Source organism: Jaculus jaculus, chromosome 15, assembly GCF_020740685.1.
Source record: "Jaculus jaculus isolate mJacJac1 chromosome 15, mJacJac1.mat.Y.cur, whole genome shotgun sequence".
In the NCBI taxonomy this organism is placed as follows: Eukaryota; Metazoa; Chordata; class Mammalia; order Rodentia; family Dipodidae; genus Jaculus; species Jaculus jaculus.
This window is the reverse complement of record NC_059116.1, coordinates 66,365,000-66,379,007: the sequence shown is the minus strand read 5'-3', so window position 1 is coordinate 66,379,007 and position 14,008 is coordinate 66,365,000. Positions and strand designations below refer to the sequence as shown.

Genomic DNA, 14,008 nt, shown 5'->3' with positions numbered 1-14,008 from the left:
TTTTAAAATTTATAATAGTATTAACCATATTAGATAAATATGGTATTAGTTATTTATTTAAGAGGGCCAGACAGAGGGAGAAAGAGGCAGATAGAGAGAGAGAGAGAGAGAGAGAGAGAGCGGGCATGGGTGCACTAGGGCCTCCAGCCACTGCAAATGAACTCCAGACATATGTGCCCCCTTGTGCATCTGGCTTATGTAGGTATTGGGGAATCGAATCTGGGACTTAGACTTTGCAGGCAAGCATCTTAACCACTAAGCCATTTCTCCAGCCCTAGATATTTAAATTAAGAATAAAAATTAAAAATAAACTATAAATTTATATAATGTCTTTGTTGTTTGCAAGTCTCCTATAGTTTTCTAGTATAGCTAATTTTCCCCCTTCCTTCCTTCTTTATTCTCTCCCTCCTCTCCCTTCTTTCCTCCCTCCCTCCCTCCCTTCCTTCCTTCCTTCCTTCTGGCCATCTTTCCTTCCTACCTACCTATCCATCCTTCCTTCCTTCCTTCTGGCCATCTTTCCTTCCTACCTACCTATCCATCCTTCCTTCCTTCCTTCTGGCCATCTTTCCTTCCTACCTACCTATCCATCTACATACCTATCTACCTACACAGGGTTTCATGATATAGCACAGGCTGGCTTCAAACTTGTGATCCCCCTGCTTCAGCCTCCCAAGTACTGGGATTATAACAATAGTGTCAACATACCTAGTGTCTGTGGCCACTCATTTTTTTTTAAAAAATTTTTTTAATTTATTTATTTGAGAGAGACAGACACAGAGAGAAAGACAGATAGAGGGAGAGAGAGAGAATGGGCGCGCCAGGGCTTCCAGCTCTGCAAACGAACTCCAGACACGTGCGCCCCCTTGTGCATCTGGCTAATGTGGGACCTGGGGAACCGAGCCTCGAACCGGGGTCCTTAGTCTTCATAGGCAAGCGCTTAACCGCTAAGCCATCTCTCCAGCCCTGGCCACTCATTTTTTGACAGTGGTTTCATTACACCCTCAGAATAGGCAGGATTCAATAGTCCAGCCTGACTGTGGTGGAGAAAGTGGGGAACATAGAGCCCACCTCTGCTGAGTCAACTTTACTTTGTGTGAAGGGTTTTGTTTCTATCTTATGGCAGTAACCGCTGGACTTCAGTTGGCATAGGAAGCCCCTTTCCAAGAAAGAGGAGACCAGAGGGGAAGTTTTGGCAGGAGAACTGTGCTGGCTCACAAGTCTCCTTCCAGGGAACACCCAGCATCCCAGGCAGGATTCCTGTGGGAGTTTTCTGTGGAACCAAACACGTATTCTAAATCAATTTCCCTTCTACTGCCCACCTGTCTCCTCAGTAAGTTAAACTGATACTGGGGTATCAGTAAACCTCACTTCTTCCGGCTCCACAAATGTAGACACTTGCTGCCCTTCTCTCTTCTAGCTTCAGTTTCTGCAAATTGGGTGAATTATGAGCATGCTTTCTGAGAGCCAGGAGGTGCAAGGGAAGAGGAAGTGAAAGTGACGTGTGCCACAGCTTTGTTTTCTGCCTCCTGGGAAGAGGAGGGAGGAAAAATGGTGTTGATAGCTTAGGAAGGTCAACAAACCAACCTTCCTTGCCTTGGCTTTCCACTGTGGAGAAGAGCAGAAGCTGTCACTGGAGAAACCCATGCAAGCTGCCATTGCCAGGAAGTCTCTACTCAAAACGAGGCCACCCCTTTCCCCAAGCCCAGGAAGCAAGACATGTTTCAGGTGGAAGTGGTGGGGTGCCTCTGATCCCCATGTTGATGCTCAGGTCCCCATGGAAAGAACCCCGGCCCAGCACGGCAACACTGTCAAGACACGCTCTGAGCCATGCCCTCAGCGCGCCCCGTTAGCCTACCGTGCGCCTCTCTGAACTATGAATGGACAGCGCAGGATCCACAGCAACTGAGAAAAAACCCCGGTCGGAGAGACAGAGGCCCACATAAGCAAACAGCAAAAGAGAGAATTGGACAGAAATGGAAGGAAAACTATGTACTGTAATTAATGTAGACAGAATGACAAGAGAAGGTGTTAGGTTGCTAAGCCATTTCTCTAGTCCTCTTTTTTTTTGTTTATTTTTATTTTATTTATTAGTTTTTAAAATTTTTTTTATTTTTTATTTGAGAACGACAGACACAGAGAGAAAGACAGATAGAGGGAGAGAGAGAGAATGGGCGCGCCAGGGCTTCCAGCCTCTGCAAACGAACTCCAGACGCGTGCGCCCCCTTGTGTATCTGGCTAACGTGGGATCTGGGGAACCGAGCCTCGAACTGGGGTCCTTAGGCTTCACAGGCAAGCGCTTAACCACTAAGCCATCTCTCCAGCCCTATTTATTAGTTATTTGAGAGTGACAGGGAGAGAGAGAGAATGGGCGCACCAGGGCCTGCAGCCACTGCAAACGAACTCCAGACGCGTGCGCCCCCTTGTGCATCTGGCTAACGTGGGCCCTGGGGAATTGAGCCTTGAACCAGGGTCCTTATGTTTCACAGGCAAGCGCTTAACTGCTAAGCCATCTCTTTAGCCCTGTTTTTAAAAATATTTTTATTTTTGGGCTGGAGAGATGGCTTAGCGGTTAAGCGCTTGCCTGTGAAGCCTAAGGACCCTGGTTCGAGGCTCGGTTTCCCAGGTCCCACGTTAGCCAGATGCACAAGGGGGCGCACGCGTCTGGAGTTCGTTTGCAGAGGCTGGAAGCCCTGGCGCGCCCATTCTCTCTCTCTCCCTCTGTCTTTCTCTCTCTGTCTGTCGCTCTCAAATAAATAAATAAAAAAATTTTTTAAAAAAATATTTTTATTTTTACTTATTTGAGAACGAGAGCAAGAGAAGGGGGGGGGGCAGATATAGAATGGATGTGCCAGGGCCTCTAGGTGCTGCTAATGAGCTCTAGATGCATGTGTCACCTTATGCATCTGGCTTACTTAGGTATTGGGGAGTCGAACCTGGGTCTTTTGGCTTTTCGGGCATGCGCCTTAACCGTTAAGCCATCTCTCCAGCCAGATGCCCACCTTTTAATACCAGCATTTGTGAAGTTAATATAGTGGGAGTCACTGTCAGTTTGAGGCCAGCCTAGGTTAGAGTGAGACTCTACCTCAAAATCAACCAACCTTAGAACCAAAGAAAGATTAGAAATCTCCAGGTTAAAATGCTCATGTAACATCCCAGCATCATATATTTAAAAAAAAAAAAAAACCTGCAGGCACATTCCTGAGATTTTAGAACAACAGAAATACTAAGACCTCCAAATATTCTGTTGTTGCAGGATGTGATGGAGAGTATATAAAGTGGGTTGGACAGTGGACCCTTGATGTTCTGTCACTTTATTTATATATCTACTCAAATTACCATTCAGATATGCAGGCAGGATAGAGACCATTTCTGAGGTACAGGGATCCAAACATTGTTCTTCCAGTGTGTTCTATCTCTGAATTTACTTCAGGGAAACAATGGTGTAGAATAAAACAAGAAAATAGAACCCGATACAGAGCTAGGGTGGGGAAAGTGCCAGGCGGGGAAGTGGCCTCCCAAATGAGGTCTGTCAAAGGAGGCCAAGTTCAGGTTGGAGCAGGACAGAGGCTTCCAAGAGGAAAGTCCCAGGAAAATCAACAGCAGCAGTGGTAGCCAAAGTCAAATGAGAAAGGTAGAGAGAGAAAGAGAGAGAGGGAGGAAGCTGATGAATTCCTATCGCGTTGCACATGAATACTGGAATACATTTGGGAATCTGTAGGTTAGAACAAAACAAGTGAAAATAAGGTCATTATTCCCCTTCGATAAAACCACTGGTTGCCTATAAATGGAATCCCAGCCTGAGGATACTATGTGGTTAGTCATAATAATGTCATGGTGATGAGCATGACATTAACCCAGAACTATGAGATGCTCTATTTAGAAAATGGGGAAAGGGAAAATGTAGGTGGTTACAGAGGACATACTCATCCCCATCTCTGAAAATGAAATTCAACACATTTAGAATGGAAAATATCTAGAAAGAGCCATGCCATTTATGTAGAAATAAAGAGACACAGCTAAAATCGTTGAAAGGGGTCGGACCTGGGGTCGCAGAGGAAGTAGGTGGGCTCATTTTCATCACGAATAGCTTTCAGAACCATCTGACTCTTAATTTATGTAATTTATGAGTTTAATACAAATGTACTTAACTTTTTTTGTGGTGTTGGGATTGAAGACTGGCACTCACCATGGGGCTACATCCCAGTCCTAATTAAGATAAAAACAAGGGCTGGAGAGATGGGTTAGCGGTTAAGCACTTGCCTGTGAAGTCTAAGGACCCAGGTTCAGGGCTTGATTCCCCAGGACCCATGTTAGCCAGATGCACAAGGGGGCGCACGTGTCTGGAGTTCGTTTGCAGTGGCTAGAAGCCCTGGCGTGCCCATTCTCTCTCTCTCTGCCTCTTCCTCTGTCTGTCGCTCTCAAATAAATAAAAAGTAAAATTTAAAAAAAATTAAATTAAATTAAAAGAAATCTTTGTTGTTGTTAAATAAATAACAAACAAAATTTTAAAAAATTAAATTAAATTTAAAAAATCTTTGTTGTTGTTTATTGTTATTTATTTGTTATTATTTGTGCATCTGGCTAACGTGGGTCCTGGGGAATCGAGCCTCGAACCAGGGTCCTTAGACTTCACAGGCAAGCGCTTAACCGCTAAGTCATTTCTCCAGCCCACAAAAATATTTTTTTAAAAAAGATAAAAACAAAACAAAACAAAATGTTGGTGCAAGCATGAGGATCTGAGCTCTCTAGAACCCACATGAAAGACGGGTGTAGGGTCTGGAGAGATTGCTCAGTGGTTAGGGCGCTTGCTGCGCAGCCTGATGACCAGGGTTCATCTCTAGTGCCTACGTAAAGTCAGATGCTCAGTGGCACATGCATCTGGAGTTTGTTTGCAGTGACTGGAGGCCCTGGTGCACCCATTCTCTCTCTCTCATTGTCTCTCCTCTCCATCTTTCTGTGCTTGCAAATAAATAAAAAATAAATAAAAGTTATTTTTTAAAGGCTGGGCATAGTTATGCATGCCTGCAATCTTTGCACCGAGGGGTGTGGAGATAGGAGGAGCGTTGGCCAGCCAGCCGAACTGAAGACCTGCAAGATCCAGGCTTCGTGAGAGGCGCTGTCTCAAGGAAATAAGGCTGAAGGCAATTAAGTAGGAAATACGACATCTTCTTCTGGCCTCTGTACGTGCACATTGCACATACAAACATGCATGTACCCCATGCACACGCCACATGTACTACATTTGAACACACTAAGAACTATATCTTAGTGATTTAAAATGCGGATGAGATAGATCTTGGAGGAAGCAGGGCTAAGCAGATTATTTTATCTAAACAATATATATTCTAAAACACCATAGGAGTAGGGTGTGGTGATATAGGCCTGTGATCCCAGTTACCAAGGTGGAGGCAGGAGGATTGCAAATTGAAGGGCAACCTGGGCTACAGAGTGAGTTCAAAGCCAGCCTGGGCAATTAGTGAGACCTTGTCTCAAAATAGATATAGAATAGAGAGTTGGAGATATAGCTCAGTGGTGCAGTCCTAACATGGGTGAGGCCCTAGCTTCAATCAATGGTACTACAGAAACAAAGAAACAAGGAAGGAAATGAGGGAGGGAGTAAAGAAACACAACCCCCGGAAGTTACTCCCCATGAAACAAAGCTGATGTTGGGCTGCAACTGCTGAATAAATCAAAGCCTGGGGCCACAGCAGACTGACAAGCTCTCAGGATCCCCGCCTTCTGGACTCTCCAAAGCCATGCACCTGGGACCGTGTAAGTTAGCACAGAGAGAACCTCAGCCAAGAGAAACAGCGTGGGTCTGGATCCAAGTGGCTAATACTGTGCCCATGAATCATCTTGCAAGAAGATGTGGGTAGGGTATTGCAATAGACTTCTTCACTGAAGGGGAAGATGAAGCTTAGAGACAATGTGGATGGTGCTCGTCTGTAGGGTCTGTAGTGTGTTTACCAAGTGGAAGCACTGGGCCAGGAGCCAGAGTCTGTCTCAGTAGAAGTTAAACTCCTCACTCTGCTTACATGGCGTCCTATTGCTTTGCATATTTATGGCCATGGCTAACAAGGCACATGGCCATCCAGCCACTTCCCCTTCCTCTGAACACAGCTTCCTTCTGGGCTCAGGTAAATGATTCCTGTTGTAGCTCACTCAGAACTTAGGAGGTTTAAAAGGAATTCATTCCAAAAACCTTTGAGTAAGCTCAGCTAGGAATATACAAATGAAGGTCCTTTTGACCACCAAGGAAGACATGTGGTTTTGCGATCCTCTGTGGTCTCCTACGTGAACCTGTCCTTGGTCACTTATGGTCACTTGTGTGACTACACCTCAGAATTTGAGAAGAGTTCAATTCTGGAAAGCAGTTACACACTTCCTGTAGGCAGGCAGACTGAGGCCTGTGGGCACCTGGACTTTAAATGTGGCTGGTTCTGGAGGCACTGCCACATCAAATTGGGCAATCTGTTATAGTTGTTGTTATTTATATCTGATATATTCTCTCTCCATTTTGAGAACGGTCTGCGAATCCTAGAGACCTCAGAGTCCTTGACGCTAACCTCCAGCTCAACATTTGAGACCTAGTGGTACTGAACAACTCCAGTGCAGAAACTGCTTCCTTTTTTTCTACACAGGTAGCTGCACCGAATAGGATTTGGGGCCACTTTTTAATTTCACTTCTACAAGTAGAGAGCACTTCATGGGTTCAGCGACTTTCCAGCCATTTACTGTAGCTCAAGTCTGCCACCTGGTGGACAGGGCTCACTTTTTTATTTTTCTACTTAAAAGTACTTGCCCATTCATTAAAAAAGTCAAGTACATGTACAATCTGCGAGGTATCTGGATAAAATTATTTTTTTCTGATTTAGAATGATACAATGGGGCTTACAGAGAGGAAAGGATGTTTAAGTACCTGGAATGACAACTAATGTCTTTTCTCACCATTCCGCAACACCCCCCCAATACTGGCCCCTGCATGCTCTGGTTGGAACCCAGCATTAGTCCTGGCTCAGCACCCACCCCCGGCGAGGTCGTTCTGCAGAAGTGGACGTGACTGTTGGCAGGTCTCCGTCGCCGGGAGCAGTCACACTTGGCAGAGCTGTCCCACGCCGCGCGGCGATCCGACGGAAAAGCAAGGGCGCCTGCGTCTGCACCGCCGCCACGCGCGTGTCCACGCTCAGCGGGTCCTTGTGATGCTCCGAACCAGAGGGTCGTGAAACCAAACGCCCACGTCACAAGCGTTCCCCTTGGACTCCTCCGAAGACACACAGACACACGCCTTGACCAGCGAGTCGGCTTGGATTTGAAGTTCTCTGGGCGGCATGGCATGCCATTCACGGGCACTTGTGACTATGCAGAGCTGTGAGTTAAATAGACCTCTTTTCTAACTTAAACTCGGGCATTCTGAATGGGTCAAGGGAAGGTGCACGGTGGGGGCAGACAGTTTCCACCTAGGGGGTGTCCACCAAGCCTTCTCCTCCTGGTATGGGGGCGTTGCGGGTTAGTTAGCCACAGGCAATGAGACAGGCGCGTGCTGGGGCTCAAGGCAGTGCAAGTGAGCGCGGCCCTCACTCAGAAATGGCATCTTCAGTAGCTCTAGAGAAGGTAAGCTATGAAAACAGCCAACAGGTAACAGACGCGGTCCGCATCAGTAATCACTGGGGAAGTGGAACTCCAAAACACAGGGAGATGGCACCTACTGGGACAGTTCTTATCAACAAAAGACGGGGGGTGGGGGGGTGGGGGGTGGGGAGCGGGGGGGGTGGGGGGAGCGAGAGAGAAAGAGAAAAGGAAGAGCCGGTGGGAAGATGACGTCCAAGGTGACCCGTGCAGGTGTGACATGGGGACGCTTGGACCCACGTGCACTGGGGGTCGAAGTAGGAAGTTGTTCGAGCAGTATGGAAAACAGTATTCTTCCTCCAGAATTAAAAAAAAAAAAAAGCCAAGCATTTTACTTCTGGGGGTGTACCCAAAAGAACTGAAAATGGTGTTGATATTTGGACAACCATGTTACAGCCACATTGTTCGCAGTAACCAAAGACAGAAGTAACCTGTGTCTATTGACAGATGACCGGATAAACAAACATGACGTTCACACACAACAGAATATTATTCCACCTTAAAATGGAAGGAAATTTTGGCACATGCTGCATGGATAAAACTTTAAAACATTATATTAAGCAAAATAAACCAAATGCCAAAGTATGATTCCACTTACTGGCGGTTGCAAGGACAGTTGAACTCACAGACTAAAAGCAGAATGGGAACTGGGGTAGAGAGGGACATGTGACGTCATTGTTTCATGGGTACAGAGATTCAGCTCTGCTCGACGGAAAGAATTCTGGTGACAGACGGTGTCGGTGACTGCCACAACATAATGTGCTGAATGTCACTGACCCTGACGTTGTGCTGCGTTAGGCTGGGGTGGGGCTCGGTGACAGACCAGCGTGTATGAGGCCCTGGGCTTGATCCCTATCGCCAATAATAATAAAGGAAATAATGGCAACGTGCATTTAACTTCAGTAAAAAAGTAAAAGGATTAAGCCGGGCGTGGTGGCACACACCTTTAATCACAGCACTCGGGAGGCAGCGTTAGAAGGCTCACTATGAGTTCAAGGCCACCCTGAGACTGCAGAGTGAGTTCCAGATCAGCGTGGGCTAGAGTGAAACCCTACCTTGAAAAACCTAAAATAAAATAATAAAATAAAATAAAAGGGTTATGCCACTTAAAGTGTCCATAACATTCTTTTAAGAGAGAGGGGAAAAAAAGCGATATTGCTAGAACTTGTGAGCATGGTCAGACATTTAGCTGTGTGCTTGGTTGCAAGTTCATTCATTTGTCATACTTATTCAGGTTCCCCTTTGTCTCAAAAAGACCTTTACAGCCAGGGTTAAGGAACATTTCCACAGAGCTAAGAACAGTGATGGGATAGGAAGGAGTCGTGTTGTTGAGCTGGTAGCTTTTCTTGCCCACAGTTCTCATTTATTTATAGTCATTAATTTATAAATTGCTTCTAATAGATAAAATCCTCATGTGATGATAATTTAGTATTTCTCACTTCAAATGTTTTTTTTTTTTCTTTCTTTCTTTCTTTCTTTTTTTTTTTTTTTTTTTTTTTTTTTGGTTTTTCAAGGAAGGGTCTCACTCTGGCCCAGGCTGACCTGGAATTAACTATGTAGTCTCAGTCTGACCTCAAACTCATAGAGATCCTCCTACCTCTGCCTCCCAAGTACTGGGATTAAAGACATATGCCACCATGCCTGGCTCCAAACGATGTTTTCTGACCTCGCTGGGAAACTGAACAGGAAGAGCACATGCCCACCTTGTAGATGCAGGACTTGGCATTCAGGAAGAAGAGTTCAATGGTGGCGTTGTCCTTCAGGTAGGAGATGCTTTCTATATAGAATCTGCAAGATAGAAACTGCACGTGAGTCAGTGGAAGGGGAAATCAACGGTTCCCTTGAGCTACAGGGTTTGAGATAAGGACTGCAATTCCCAATGCCAAACAAAGGAAGGGAAAAGGTGTCACCAGCCTTCTGCCTGTTTCCTTCGTGAGGGCAAAACCACACATTACGCATAGCCACAGATAGTTCTCTGCAAAAAGCAAGACGCAGATGCATGAATGCCCCATGTTGCCAACCATTAGGGCAATGCAAATGGGAGCTACATGAGACAGTGCCTAACACCAACTGGAAGATTCTTAGCTTCTTTTTCTTTTAATACCCAATGAAGTCATATTTATATTTATTTATTTAATGAGCGAGCGAGAGAGAGAGTGAGAGATAATTGGTGCACCAGGGTCTCCAGCCACTGCAATTGAACTACAGATACGTGCACTGCCTTGTGCGCATGTGTGACCTTGTGCATCTGGCTTACATGGGACCTGGAGAGTTGAACATAGGTCTTTAGTCTTCGCAGGTAAGTGCATTAACAGCTAAGACATCTCTCCAGCCCAAAGTCATATTTATTATATTAAAAATATACAGTCTTGGGCTGGAGAGATGGCTTAGCAGTTAAGGCGCTTACTTGCAACACCTGAGGATCCAGGTTCAATTCCCCAGTACCCTCATAAGCCAGGTGCAAAGTGGTACATGCACCTGGAGTTTGTTTGTCGTGGCTATGGGTCCTGGCATGCCCATTCTCTCTCTCTCTCTCTCTGTCTGCCTCTTCCTCTCATAAATAAATAAATAAATAGGCATTGTCTTTAGAAAAAAAATGAAAAAAAATATACAGTTTTAACACGCACATTTTTCTTTGTATTGGAATAACAGTCTTACCTCTAAAGATACTAAGTTAGTAAGATACAAGACATAACAAAGCTTACAAATAATAATGCCTTTTCTTTTTGGCATTGATCTAAACAAACAAGGAAAACTTTTAAAGACACACCCTAGGAGATGAGGAGGCTGCTCAAGTACTTCACCAGCACTTGCCTCACAAACATGAAGACTTTAGTTTGATCCCCAGAAGCCACACAGAGAAGCCAGGCATGGCAGTGTACGCTTGTAACTCCAGCATTGGGGAGCCCTGAAGTTCACTAGTTAGCCAGTCTGGCCCCTTGGTAGTTCCAAGCCAATGAGAGACTCAGTCTATCTCAAAGAGAAGTGGGTAGAATTCCTGAGGATGACCCTGGGAGGCTGTCTTCTGCCACCACAGACATGCACACACACATGTGCATTTACATATATGCAAACACATAAACACCACACATAAAAAAATTACACACTGAAGAAAGAAAAGTGGCTACATATGCCAATACCTATCTGAAAATTAGTGTGGTTTTGGGGCTTTGTGGTTTATTTTTTCCAACAGTGGCACAGTTTAAGGGACATAAACCAAAACTGAAAACGGCCAAGTAGGCCTATCAGGATGAATATTTCAAATTGAGGATGGATTATCAAAAGATAAAGGGGACATGCTACACAAACTTGTTCTTTCTCCTGAGTCTCCTTCCACTTGTCCATGGCTGAGTCTGTAAGACAAAGCCATTTCTGAAACCTTCTGGAGTTGAGCCAGATCAAATTTCTCCTACTAGCAACTGAAAAGACTCACCATGGGGACCGTCTGTCTACAGCAGAGCAAATCATCGCCTTATCCGCCTGCCCCTCCTCTCCAAGCTCGGCTGAGCCACGTCCATCATGGGCACTTTGAACATGGTGCATTTCCAGACCATGCTTAAATAAAGAATATTCTAAGACCATAAGCTGGGTATCTACTTATTTTTTTCTCATAGCAAAAGTTTGAGATGAGCCTAGGCTACATGAGACCTTGTCTTAGAAGACTGTAAACAAACACCCCACAACACACAGACAAAAAAAAAAAAAAAGCAAACAACCCAGGCTAGGTGGGTTGTTTCTCTAGTTCGTGGACTAAATAAAGTAATGGAGACCTGAAATTCAGTGGAAGCATTTACATTTCAAAGCAAAGCATGTTAAATTTGATTTGAATTTAAAACCAAAACCTGTGTCATTTACTAAGAGCCTTTGGGAAGGGGTAGTAGTTAACATCAAAATAAACTGAATGAAGGAAGGACAGAAGGAAGGAAGGAAAGGAGGGAGGAAGGAAGGAAGCAGAGGGGAGAACGGAAGGAAGGGTGGGTGAAAGAAGGAAAACAGAGGAATGGATAAGGAGGGAAATAAAGGGGATAAAGACATGTGGAATGGCTCGAAAATTAAGCTATTTTAGACATTACCAATTCAGGCTCAAAATTGTTATTATAGCAGAAAGGCCACTGGTAGCCTCAGGAGGACTCTGAATGTCCTGGCTCTGGGAACAAGTGAGGCAGCCTCTTTGCTTGAACAGTGAGAGGTGGAGACAGTAGGGTAATGGATGCTGGGTGGAGCATCAGACTCCACACCTGACAGCTTAGAAAGCACTTGGCAAGTTGTCCATGTGACCTTGTCTCCGTGTTCAAGCCACCCGCACACCTCGCATGACTCCTTACTCTTCCTGCCTTGAAGAGGCATTTCAAGCCCCTGATCACCTTCTTGTGCTCCTGGGACATTCTGCTGTTTGTTTGTTTGGTTGGTTTTTCAAGGTAGGGTGTCGCTCTAGCCTAGGCTGACCTGGAATCCATTATGTAGTCCCAAGGGCTGTTTTGGAACTCAAAGCATCCTCCCACCTCTGCCTCCTGAATGCTGGGATTAAAGACATTCTTTTTTTTTGGGGGGGGGGGAGGGTGTAGGGTCGCACTCTAGCCTAGGCTGACCTGAAATTCACTGTGTAGTCTCAGGGTGGCCTTGAACTCACAGCGATCCTCCTACCTCCACCTTCCAAGCGCTGGGATTAAAGACACGCACCACCATGCCCGGCACATTCTGCTTACTGTATTGTCCACAGATGAGCCATCTTCTCATTGTTGCTAGGGTGCCTTCCCACTAGGCCACCAGCTCTTGGTGGCCTGGGACTGCATCTAACTCACTTTGTGCCCCAAGCACTAGATCAGTGCCTGGCACAAACAGGGACGTAGAATCAGTGGTGTAGGCTTTGGTTTTAAACTTTTCTCCGTTACTGCTCGGAGTTCTTATTGAGCAGGTACATTATTCCTTTGCTCATTGCTGTGACAGAGTACCTGACAGAAATGATTTAAGGGAGGGAGGACTTATTTTGGCTCATGGTTTCATGAGACATTGGCTGGCGGTGGGAAGGCATGGGACGAGGGGGCGGGGGCAGTTCTATCTGTGGTCTGGGGACTTGTAGCCTGCCTAGTTCCCGTGCTGGTGGGTGGATCAGGAAGCGGGAGCTTGGGCTGGACCGACCATGCATATATCCTTCAAGGCTTGCCTCCAGCAATGCAATTCTTTAAACAAGTCTCCGCAGCCTAAAGGATTCCCAGCCTCCCCCAAACAGCACCGTCAGCTAAGAACCAAGTGTTCAAATGCATGAGTCTACAGGGGGCCTTAAACACTGAAACCCCCGGGCTGGAGAGATGGCTCAGCAAGTAAGACAATTGCTGTGACACCTGATGGCCTGGGTTTGATTCCCCAGTAAAGGCAGATGCACAAAGTGACACGTAGATTTAGTGTTCATTTGCAGTGGCTGGAGGAGCTGGTGCACCTGATACTCTCTCTGTCTCCCTCCTTTTCCTTCCTTCCTCCTTTCTTTCTTTTAAATAAATAAATAAGTAAGTAATGTTTTAAAAAGACTCAAACCCTAACAACAGTAAAAAGGGTGATAAGGGCCAAAAGGAGGGCAAAGGAATATAAATGACACGTACCACGTCATAAAATTCCAGGTGTGTGGTCTCCTATGCCACACAGCCTGCCATGCATTACCCACTCCCGCCTGTCTCTCTCACTGGCAACATGCAAACTAAAACAAAGCCCCTGACCGGCTCATCATTCTGATACCGGGATATTCGCAGTGGCCTGAAGCTGACAGACGCCTTAAGTAATTAGGAGTGTGAAATAGCTTCATTTTCAAAGCAAGCCGAATGCCTTTCTTCCATTTGTTTGAGCTCATGATAATGAAGGGTGAAAACCCGTGTGCCCCCCGCCCTCAGCCCCTCTCGGTCCAAATGTTCCCCTGAGTGGTATTTTAAGAAAACCTAACACTTTGCTCTTCCCCTCCACCGAGTCCTGAGTCATTTCTGGCAAGGGCATCCGCTTTCACCAGGGTCTTTGCCGCCTGGCACGAGGGGTAGGGGAGGTGATGGGAACACGCCTTTTCCAGGGATGAAGACAAAACCTCCCCTCCTCTTGAACGAAATTGGAAAGAGGTTTCCTGTTAACCTTTATCACTAAGACAACAGCCTAGAAAGCCCAGGGAGCTTCCTGCCCGCCACGTTTCTGCTCGCAACCATGGATATCCTTAACTTGCCACCCGCAGCAGGAAACCGTGAAAATGTCTGGGTTAAAAAAAAACCAGACCGAGAAGTCTCCATTCACACCAAGGTGAAGAGACCTGGGGAACCGGGAGCGCTGGTGGCTTGCATGCCAAGCGGAGATGCTCTCTTCCCGTCCAAGATGGAACGCTTCACGAATTTGCCTGTGTCCTCGCGCA

The 14,008-nt window shown here is 45.9% G+C and overlaps 1 protein-coding gene across 5 annotated transcripts in view; it reads right to left on the bottom strand.

Moving 5' to 3' along the window:
• Positions 1 to 14,008, bottom strand: part of Frmd4a (FERM domain containing 4A) — a 705,918-nt gene that overhangs the window by 131,405 nt on the left and 560,505 nt on the right. For all 5 annotated transcript variants that reach the window (XM_045135267.1, XM_045135268.1, XM_045135271.1 and 2 more), the window contains one exon: positions 9,330 to 9,414. In XM_045135267.1, the coding sequence (XP_044991202.1) occupies positions 9,330 to 9,414 (85 nt within the window). The remainder of the gene's footprint in view (positions 1 to 9,329; positions 9,415 to 14,008) is intronic.